Source organism: Lolium rigidum, chromosome 6 (genome assembly GCF_022539505.1).
Source record: "Lolium rigidum isolate FL_2022 chromosome 6, APGP_CSIRO_Lrig_0.1, whole genome shotgun sequence".
Taxonomy (NCBI): Eukaryota; Viridiplantae; Streptophyta; class Magnoliopsida; order Poales; family Poaceae; genus Lolium; species Lolium rigidum.
This window is the reverse complement of record NC_061513.1, coordinates 63048816-63060184: the sequence shown is the minus strand read 5'-3', so window position 1 is coordinate 63060184 and position 11369 is coordinate 63048816. Positions and strand designations below refer to the sequence as shown.

The 11369-nt window shown below is 44.0% G+C and overlaps 2 protein-coding genes across 2 annotated transcripts; one reads left to right on the top strand and one right to left on the bottom strand.

The window, feature by feature from the left end:
- The first annotated feature begins 5575 nt into the window (after positions 1–5575).
- LOC124668164 lies at positions 5576–6934 on the top strand. The gene has a single exon (XM_047205349.1). The coding sequence runs from the start codon at positions 5576–5578 to the stop codon at positions 6740–6742; it is 1167 nt and encodes a 388-aa protein (XP_047061305.1). The 3' UTR covers positions 6743–6934.
- Positions 6935–8084: 1150 nt separating this feature from the next.
- On the bottom strand, positions 8085–9853 carry LOC124662705 (probable LRR receptor-like serine/threonine-protein kinase At1g51820; the record flags this gene model as incomplete). Its single annotated transcript, XM_047200511.1, has 5 exons — positions 8085–8761; positions 8864–8929; positions 9102–9228; positions 9343–9608; positions 9706–9853. Coding segments are annotated over 5 exons (1284 nt in total), but the record flags the coding sequence as incomplete, so codon positions are not given.
- Between the last annotated feature and the right edge of the window lie 1516 nt (positions 9854–11369).

The following is an 11369-nucleotide window of genomic DNA, read 5'->3' as shown; positions in this document are numbered from 1 at the left end:
TCTTTGAGCCGATTCACGAGGTAACCTCGAGAGCCGATCGAGGCTCGTTTAATGTTTACGTGTCTACCATGCAGGAAACTAATTGAAGCAATCCAACACCTTCCTGACCAGGTATAGGTCAGGTGGCACGCCCTTGCAGCCGTCAGGATGTGTGCCAGAGCATTGCGGGCCATCGCCCGAGGGACCAGGGCCCACCAGCAGTCCTAGGAGCCTCCCGGCTCTACGTGTTGCTCATCGCTGCCCGCCGGTGGGTTTTGGCAGGCAACAAGTTGACAGTGTTTCTTTCCATGCAGTCGACATTAGATCCAACACCAGAAGGAGCTTCGTTGTGGGTCTTGGGCGTCGGTTGTTTCTGCTACCGCTAGCTCCCCCCCCCCCCCACATGATGTGGTGTTGCAGTCCGCTCTATCTAGTCCGCTCTATCTGCTCAGGCTGAGCAGCTGCAAGGTTGCCTAGAGCGGGTTGGGATCTTTATAGACGGGCGGAAGCTGCTCTGAGCAGGCTCTCTCTTTTGCCAGCTATGTTGAACACCACTTCTTCGATGTGTCCTCCGGATAAGGTCGATGTTGGCTCCGTGGAGGACATGGAAATGATGATTTCTCCCCTCGTGTTGGGGACAGTTCATCGCCGTTGTCCATCTTGCCTTATGTTTCGTCTTCCGTTGAGGACGAGGTCGTCATCTTGGTCGTGGCTCTGCTGCTGCAGACCATGCTCGAGCTCCACGAGTTTTGTGCAAGGCATGATTTGCATGAGCATTTGAAGGTGGACTCGCCAATGACCCTGAGCTCGCCCAAGTGATTGGATGTGGCTTCTATACCCATTACACCCACAGCTAGCACATAATCTCAATGCTCTTTTTGCAAAAGAGGTTTGCGACTTGCAGGCCCGGGCCCATGGGAGTGCGGCCCATGTGGGCGCAGAGGGCCCACAAATTTTTGGGGCCCCAAAATATGGGAATTTCTTTCTATATAGCGTAAATACGGAACATGAAAACAAAATAACTACAGCCCAGTCGGTTGCCACCTAATGAATGGGCGTTGTCTGACCATGCGGTTCCAGGTTTGATTCTTTTTTTTGTAGGCTCCAGGTCGTGTTTTTTTTATTTTCTTTAGTTTTTTGCTAATTCTGATTGATGCGTGTGATCTTAAAATTGCACTTCACTTGAAATATCTAAATAATAATAGCTGCCATTTTAATTTACAGATGGTGATGTAAATTTGATTTTATTGATCTTATGGGGGGAATCCCCTCCTTGGCAATCGATCGCTCAAGCGATCAGTTTCGCGCGGAAGCGCGAATCAATTCCCTTTTTTATCTCTTACTGTTTAATTACGTTCACATGCAGATGTGTGTTCACACTAACAGCTCATGTGTTTAATTACGTACACATGCATATGTGTGTTCACACTAACAGCTCATGTTCACACTTGCATGTTGCATACAACCAAGAGCGTTCACACTACATGCATGCATAAACTATCTCATGGGTTTGCATTTAATGAGCCAACTTTTTAGCACCAGCTCTCACAAGTTTCTGCATGCATGCACGTTCTTTTTTTCAGCACAAGGCGGACTCTCAATTCTTTTTTTTTTGCAATTCCCTTTTGACAATTCTCTTTTTTTGCAATTCCCTTTGTGTTGTTATTTCATACGGTAATTTATGTTTTTTCGATTAATTTTTATAATTCCCTTTTTCGGGTTAGTGGTTTTTAAGGGGGGAAATAACGGGTGGGGAGATCCACTTGCAACTCAAATGAACTACCACTTGCTACTCAAATTAAGTACTATTGTTTAAGTTGTAAGCTAACAAAATTTGCTAAAATATTCTAAATTAAATTTACCGTTGATAAATAATGGGGCACCGGGTTGATAACTTGTAAACAAAAAACAATCCCTACATATTTTAAATTAAATTAAATTTTTAGGGTTGATATTTATTTATTTTTATCATTGATAAATAGCGGGTCACCGGGTTGATAGCTTGTAAATTAAAAGAGACTCGCTAAATATTTCTAAATGAAATATGTTTTAGGGTTATTATTTATTTATATTTACCGTTGATAAATAATGAGGCATCAGGTTGATAGCTTGTAAAAATAAATAAAATATTCGCTAAAATATTCAAAATGAAATACTTTTTATGGTTGGTAGTTATTTATAATTACCATTGATAAATAACGGGGCATCGGGTTGATAACTTGTAAACTAAAAAAAGTCGCCAAAATATTCAAAATAAAATTAGATTTTTAGGGTTGGTAGTTATTTATATTTACTGTTGATAAATAACAGGACACCGGGTTGATAGCTTCTAAACTAAAAAAATCGCTAAACTGTTTCAAATAAAATTAACTTTGGGGTTGATAATTTTATATATTCGTCGTTGATCACTCAAGTACGGAGGGGATGATTATTCAGATAGAGAGGGTTGATAACTTTTAGCCCGAAAAAAAGTTTCTCGAAACATATCAACATGGGTGCTAGTTTTGAAGATCTCGTCGAGACAGATTTATTGGTGAAAGCGAATCTTAATTTGGAGTTGTCGTTTGAAAATTAAAACGTTTTGAATTTACAAATTTGAAAAAGATTCCGCTGACATCAGCATATTCGTCTATTTGTGCATGCATGCAGAACTTTTCCTCAATAGCCTATACTAGGTTGATAATTTTATATATTTACCGTTGATCACTCAAGTACGGAGGGTTGATTATTCAAATAGAAAGGGTTGATAACTTTTAGCCCGAAAAAAGTTTTTCGAAACATATCAACATGGGTGCTAGTTTTGAAGATCTCGTCGAGACGGATTTATTGGTGAAAACGAATCTTAATTTGGAGTTGTCGTTTGAAAGTTAAAACGTTTTGAATTTATAAATTTGGAAAAGATTCCGCTGACATCAGCATATTCGTCTATTTGTGCATGCATGTAGAACTTTCCCTCAATAGCCTACACCAGGTTGATAATTTTATATATTTACCGTTGATCACTCAAGTACGGAGGGTTGATTATTCGAATAGAGAGGGTTGATAACTTTTAGCCCGAAAAAAAGTTTCTCGAAACATATCAACATGGGTGCTAGTTTTGAAGATCTCGTCGAGACGGATTTTTTGGTGAAAGCGGATCTTAATTTGGAGTTATCGTTTAAAAGTTAAAACATTTTGAATTTTCAAATTTGGAAAAGATTCCGCTGACATCAGCAGATTCGTCTATTTATGCATGAATGCGTAACTTTCCTTAAATAGCTCTGCACTGCAGGTTGATAATTTTATACATTTACCGTTGATCACTCGAAGTACGGAGGGGTTGATTATTCAAATAGAGAGGGTTGATAACTTTTAGCCAGAAAAAAGTTTGTCGAAACATATTAATATTGGTGCTAGTTCTGAAGATCTCGTCGAGACGGATTTATTGGTGAAAACGAATCTTAAATCGAAGCGTTCATTTGAAAGATAAATCATTTTAAACAATGGTTTCTGCTACATATATTCTACAGGTGACCCTAAATTTGCATGCGGTGATTAGCCATGCTAATTAGGAATGCACGTGACGCGGGGAGAGAGAAGAAAAGGTGGTCCATCCCATGCATGCCTTCTACTTTTTGTCATGCTAACTTGCATGCATTGATTATTAACATTAATTACATGAAAGGAGAGACATGCACTATGTGAAAGCTACCTGTCAGAAAGGAAAACACGGTTTTTCCTAATTAGGTTGTCGGAAACCGATCGCGCATTAAGAATCTGGCGCGCGAGCGCCAGCTAGGGACGCCCAAGGGGATAGTTCTTACAATAGATTTATCTATGTACACGTACTTATTGGAATGGCCTTATATGCTATAAGCTTTTGAGATTCTAAAATTTTCTTTTTCTATTTTTAAAATCCAAACAGTTTAAATGTATCAAAATCATTAGATGTGGTCAGACTTGCTATGGAAACTATATGTTCCTCTTAAAATAGATATTAAGATGAACTTATCACAAGTTCAGAATCTAGACATTAGCTTTTCAATTTAAACGTCTATAAGAGGCATAAGAAGCATATACACACTGTATAATTATTTATTAGTTCTATTTTCCTAGAGATACAGGGGCCCATAATAAAGTTTCGCACAGGGCCCCGGTTAGTCCCGGCCCGGCCCTGGCGACTTGCTCAGCAACTCTGAGGCTGCTAGTCCTAGATTGGGTAGAGCGATTGCTTGCCTTCTATCGGGGACGAAAATCAAAGGCTAAAGCAAGAAGAAGGTGGGTGACTTCCCTGGGTCTAGCATCCGGAAGGTAAAGTCGCTCAAGTGTAAATAAAAGAAGAGTGGCATTGTGGGAAATGCGTCTGCATCTGCTTGATTATGTTTGGTTCCTCGGCTTGTCCTCTTTGTTTGTGTCCTTGCATGGCTTTGGTGCTTCCCTTTTGCTTTTCCTTAGCTCCGTGTTCTAGAAGTGAGATTCGCCTTGTGATGTGAGTGGGTGATCGATGCCCTGTGGTGTTGGTGTCCGTCTGAGCCTTTTTTCCTTATTGTATGGTTTTTATCTGGTTTTCCACTAATTAACCAGGCCCCTCTTCTTAATTAATAGATAAGACGACATTTTTGCCCTCGTTTCAAAAGCAAAGTGTTGGGAGTAGCCATATTCCCTAAAACTGAGACATACTAAATATTAATGCCGGCCTACCCCAGCTTTCCCTATGGTATGGGAAAATGAGCACTTTCAGTCGTGAAGTATAAAAACAATGTGAAAACCAAAGGAGGAATGAAATATCAACTCCATGTGGTACGTGTGCAAGGTGTGCAGCAATACGTTCGAGAACAGGTACCGTTCATGGGGCACATGAATTCTCGTTGTAAATTGTAATCCGCATGTGATCCGCTGCATCCGCATCTTTTGTGTCGATATTGTCATCGAAGCCGGCCTGGAAGGAGTTGCCGAGTAGGCCACGCTTGTGCCAGAGCCCCCAAGTAGTAGTATGCTGGTTCCAAATCAGCTAGTAGTACCTTTGTGTAGATTATTTACCTTTATTTTAGATCAAATATATTATTTACTTTTGATAATACTTGGTTAAGATTTACACATTTTGTAACAGAGCTTGCATGTACCGTGCAAGCGTAATTTCCAGATGAATCCCTCAGTTGTATGCATAATCCGCTGTCAACTTCACACAGTTCATACTAGGGCTTGCAACTTGTATGAATTTCTAGATGAATACATCAGTTTTATGAATTTTTCATGGAATGAAGCTACAACAATTGTTTGAATCTCACATGGAGTAGGACTTATCTGATGCTACTAAAACAAAGTTGTGAGAGTTATGGTGATATAGAAGATACTTGTCCACATGGAATCCGCTGCAAAGTACTGTAATACGACAATTTCTCCGGGGACTTTTCGAAGTTCAAAACGAAATCACTTCCCTAGTGATACCCACTCCAAACAAGGGTTTTTCTGTTAATTATAAAGAAGGAAATATAAGTCGTGATGGAGGCCATCGTGTATGGGAGCCCATCCTGCCATGAAAATTGAGGCCCATTACGTACTATCTATGTTCGGCACACCCCAGCTGAAGTCTCCCGCTTTCCGCCGCCGCGCCGCCATGCTCCGCCTGCGCAGCAGCTGCATCCTCACCCGTCTCCTCTCTTCCTCTCCCGCCGCCTCCTCCACCTCCCCTCTCCACCGACTGCTCTCAGCGGCTGCGCCCGTGCCTGCTGCCTCCCCAAGCCCCTGCTTCTCCGTCGAGCAGTACCTCGTCGACACCTGCAGCCTCACCACAGCGCAAGTCGCCAAGGCCTCCACCAAGCTCTCCCACCTCAAGTCCCCCACCAACCCCGACGCCGTCCTCGCCTTCCTCGCCGTTCTCGGCCTCTCCACCGCCGACGTCGCTGCCCTCGTCGCCAAGGACCCGCAGTTTCTCTGCGCCGGCGTGGAGACGACCCTGGCCCCTGTCGTCCTTGGCCTCACCGGAATCGGCCTCTCAAATAAAGACATCGCGCGCCTCCTCTCGCTTGTGCCATCCAGCTTCCGCCGTAGGTACGTCGTCTCCAACCTACAATACTGCCTGCTGCTCTACGGCTCCTACCAGAACCTCCTCCGAGCGTTGAAATCCGGCAATAGTCTCCTCACATACAGCCTCGAGAGGATCATAAAGCCCAACGTCGTGATCCTGCGGGACTGCGGTCTAGCTGACTCTGATATTGCCAAGCTGAGCATAGGTATGCCGAGGATGCTCACCACCAACCCGGAGCGCGTCCGGGTGTTCCTGGCTTGCACCCAAGGTTTAGGCGTGTCCCCTGGCTCTCCGATGTTCAGACACGCGCTGCACGCCGTCGCATTCCTCGGCGAGGAGAAGATCTCCGCGAAAGCGGAGCACTTGAAGAAGACGTTCAGGTGGTCGGATGCTGAGGTGTGTATTGCTGTTTCTAAGGCTCCGATGCTGCTCACCAGGTCCAAGGGCATGCTGCAGAGCAAATCGGAGTTTCTTATCTCTCAGGTGGGGTTGAAACCGGCGTACGTTGCTCACCGGCCCGTAATGATCAGTCTTAGCCTGCAGGGCCGGCTCAGGCCCCGGTACTATGTCCTAAAGTTTCTAAAGGAAAAGGGATTGCTACATCACAATTTGGGGTACTATACAATTGTCCAGGCGACCGAGAAGGTACTCTTGGACAAGTACATATCCCCTCACAGTGAAGCCGCACCGCACCTCGCTCAAGACTATGCAGCCGCTTGCAGAGGAGAAGTGCCTGCTAGATTCATATTTGCTTGAACCAAGAGCAGCGTGCTGAATTTTGAAAATGCATACTCCACCAACAAAGATTTATTGTAAGCTGGTCATTCATGTATCATTGTGTCTAACTGGATGTTTGTTCTCTGCTGTTGGGTGTTGGCTCTCTCGTTTCTAGCTGAAAGTTGATATTTCATTTGTGAGTTGGGTTATGCCCACTACATCAATCAGTAGAGAAGAGAGATTGGTATTGTTGTGAACTTATCAATCCCCATGCTTCATGGACACATATTGAAAGTATCAGTGACTAGTATGTCTGCACTATTGATATCTTTGTGGATACTGATGCGGAAGCTGCGGAGTGTTCTCAAATGGTTCTTACGGTACTGTGTCACGTTAACTCTTTTGGGTCTGCTAAGTTACCAGGTATTTCTCCAATTTCCTTGTTTCTTCATAATCAGTTTATTCATGGAGATGTTTTGTCTGCAAGACAAACTGAATATGTTTACATTTCTCACCTCTTTTTTCATGGATTACATATCGTGAATTGAATTGGCCATTCCTCTTCTTCTTTTTCTATCTTCAGGCTCACCCTCGTCATCCAATCTTGACATACTATAATCTGACAGCTCATTAATTGGAATTCGTCATTGAAACACTATGCGCAAAGTTTCGTCTTGCTTGTATTGCCTTGAGGCCAGTATCAGAGCTTCAATAGCAGAACCTGTTGCAGCCTGGAGGACTATTGTACAGATCAATGACGATGAACATTGTGGGTGGTAAGTGCTAAGTTACTACTGTAAGCCTATATATCTATTGGTGCCCATAATTTTTTCTCCCGAGAGAAGTATGGTGATGATCAAACAGATGGTAATAATTTGTTTGCAGTTTCATGTTAAGAAAATCAGAGGTGATGTGTGTGGAGGAGGGACGACCAAATCTCGTACAAGGTCTTGGCATCATCAAGGCTAAAGCAGCAGAGATTCTAAATTGTCAAATGGGAAATTTATATTGTAAGTGCTACCATCATCTATAAATCATGCTAGCCACTGCCACACAAATGGTTCTGAATTTTCTCATGGACTCAGCCATACACATATACATTCTGTACGTGAATAATAATTTAGGCATAGCTAACTGCCTAGTCCTGAACCATCTCTGGAGTGGCTTTCCTTCCCAAGCTGATGTAAGGTTAAAACCACTATAGTACAAATATTTAGGCAGCATTGTAGGAGTATATAAATATTAGGACACCAGTTGTCAACCTATAAGTATTGCTCCATTTGCACTTAACTTACATAGTAAATAAGGACATGATAACCAATCTCTCACAGAGAATTGAAGAAAACAACAATTATATAGCTGGTTCTAGACGAAGAGTTCTTCAACGTGCAGCTGGACCTGGACCTGTGACCACCGTAGGCATTCTAAGCTCTGTCTCAAATGTAGTATCGTTGCTCACATCAGCGGACTGCGTACTAGTGTAAGCATTATAATTCCAGCTCGAGTCCTCGCCGCTGTTACCACTGGTGTGCAAGCCATGAGCACGGCCTGCCTCGAGGTCGATGCACTCCTGCAATTGTGCCACCACGTCAGCCATGGTGGGTCGTTGTTTCGACGCTTGTGCGGTGCATTTGAGGGCGATCTCCGTCACCTTCCACACACTGTTCACATCGTAATCGCTGGGCATGCGCGCGTCCACTACACTCTCGATGTTGCCTCGGGCCAGTCGCCTCCGTGCCCAATAGATGATGCTTGTGGGCTCTGGATCCGAAAGGATGGCCTGCTTCCCTGTGACTAATTCTAGAAGCACCACGCCGAAGCTGTACACATCACTCTTAGTCGTTGGTTGCATAGTGGCCTGGTATTCCGGATCGACGTACCCGGGTGTACCAACAAGTGTATTTGTAGAAATGTAGGCGTCGTTGTGCTGGTCAAAGGCCTTGGACAAGCCAAAATCGGCGATCTTGGCTTCCAACCTTGCATTCAGTAGGATGTTGGTGGCCTTGACGTCTCTGTGGATAAGGGGTGGATTGCACCCCTTGTGTAGATACTCCAACCCTACACATCACATGACCAGACAACTATAAGTTTCATGTGTGGCTTTGAAGATTGAAAAGTGGCGTCTTCTTTGTTTCAAAAATGAAGTTGAGTGGTGTTTACCTTGTGCAGATTCATGTGCAATTCGAAGTCTCTCTCCCCATGGTAAATTTCCGTTGTGGTTGCTTCCTGCAAATACAAATAACACCATGATTTCTGAATCAATGACCGGTAGGTAGTTTAGATGAACCAGACTCGCATATTTGCATTGCTAGACTTTTCATATGCTCTAATCTTTTCTCGGAGTCCAAAACACCATTTTAATGACCATTCTAAAGTGAAATAAACTTTGTATACATACCGGCAATGTGCTCTCGTAGGGTTCCTTGGGCCATGTACTCGTACACAAGTGCCATGTACTCCCCGTCCTTGCAGTAACCAATCATAGAGACAAGGTTCTTGTGATGAATCCGGGTCAAAATCTGAGCCTGCACAAGCACATAAATTTTCATATCGAAACCGCCGATTTCCACTTAAAACTGAACACCTACATGTATACAGTAAACACTCCATGCATTTAAAAGAGTTTGGTATCATGGTACCTCTGCTAGGAACTCCTTGTTTCCTTGATTGGAGGAGTGAGACCGTAGCTTCACTGCCACTTGAATGCCATCCTGTAAGAAGCCATCGTAGACATTGCCGAAGCCTCCCCGGCCGAGCACTCGCTGGAAGCCATTGGTTATCATATCGAGTTCCTCATACGTGAACCGGCGGTTCTCAACTAGCCGCAGCGAATCACTGTCATCGCCATAGCCCGTCGACATTTCTTCCTCGTTTTCTGGCTTTATTGTGGTCTTGTTCATCAATCCTTCATGTAGACATAGGAAATTCATAAATTGATACATACCACATCTGGATATTGATGTGCCATAGCTAAATCATGGAGAAAAGGGCCTCACTCTCACCTCGCTGCTGGTTCCGCCGTCTTAGCAGGCAAAAGGCTACTAGTGCCACAGATACTATCACCACAATGACAAGTACTGGGACGACAATGTAGATGGCCACTTTGCTCTTTCTTTTAGCAGCAACTTTACATGAATTACCGCTGGTGCAAAGGTATTACTGCACCGGTTCATCTGCTTTTCCTCGTCTGACTGAAAGAACTACTCGATTACGTACACACCCCTCACGCTGCTGCCACAAAAGAAACAAAGCAGCTCGATTCAACTTTTCTACCTGAGGATACGTGCTAATGATGAACTAAGGAGATGAGGATGACGAAATAAACAGGTCAATCTAAGGAGAGATAAGGAGAATGGGTCACCGAAACCAATTCAAACAAATAAAATAGGGCGATGATTTACCTGCATCACGGACAAGGCCGCCGATCGAATCGCCTCACCAAGTGCCTCTGACGCACGCGTTAGATGCACCCCATCTCATATTTATAGACGGGAAGGTCAAGACGTTGTTTGGAGGGAAAATGCAGTTTTCGGTTCTTCCCTTTCCTGCTAGCCTGTTGAGGTTGGATGGAACCAGCGATCTGGTGACGTTGAATGGTCTAGATGACTACTGACACGGATTGATGACATGGATTTCCATCTTCACTCTCTTGCACCCACGTTATTTAATTACTAGTAGTGATGGCCACCCACTTCCTCAAAAGGTGGGAGAAAATGTTTCGTATCTCCAGGAAAGTGTTTGTTCCCGATGCTTACTTAATGCACGGCTACATTGAATGAACACAGCAGTACTTTGTTTTCTTCAACAACGATAAATATGTTAAGTTTCCCTGCTTCTGAACATGGTGAATTAAAAAAAATTGGCCATATTTCTTACCTTTGCTTCGGCCGAAGAATTTGTTTCCATCATCTAGATGATTACTACCTCCGTTTCGCTTACACCTGGGCAAAGTTCGGGCCGGGCCGGGCTTCGGGCCGGGCTTAAAAAAGCCCGCGGGTAAAAAGTCAGGCCCGAGCCCGGCCCGGCCCGACCGTCGGGCCTGTATTTTAAGCCCGAACCCGGCCCGAACGATCAAAAAGCCCGGCCCGGCCCGAGAAGCCCGGCCCGACTAGGCTAAAATGCACGAAAACGCAGGCCCGAGCCCGGCCCGGCCCGACGTTCGGGCTCAGTTTTCAGGCCCGAACCCGGCCCGAAGTGCAAGCCCGACCCGGCCCGGCCCGGGATTTTCGGGCCGGGTCGTCCGGGCCGGGCTGCCCATGCCCAGATGTTACTTTCGCTGAATAACCCGCACACGCTTTCCAACTTTGACCTCAAAAAATTGAGCAACAAAATTTTAATTATATTATACACAGTTAGTATCGTTGTATTCGTATTGAAAAACAATTTCTATTATTCTAATTTATACCAACAATCTTTACAAATTTAGAGTAATTTTTAGTCGAAGAAAAAACACGGCAAACAAGAACACCTTATTTATCGGAATCGAGGGAGTAATGGTTTTGACCTACAAAATATCAAAGAATCGGTTTCATCAGGTACGTACGCTACAATCTAGCATAGATAAGGCAAGCAAACTGAAATTCTGGATTTATTTCTGTATATATATGAATACACAAGCCAACATCAATTGTTAGCTATACCGCGTTCTGCTTGTTATTCTGGTGAT

Bases quoted from the DNA above. Each gene is read 5' to 3' on its own strand.
- LOC124668164 (XM_047205349.1), top strand. From the start codon at position 5,576: ATGCTCCGCCTGCGCAGCAGCTGCATCCTCACCCGTCTCCTCTCTTCC.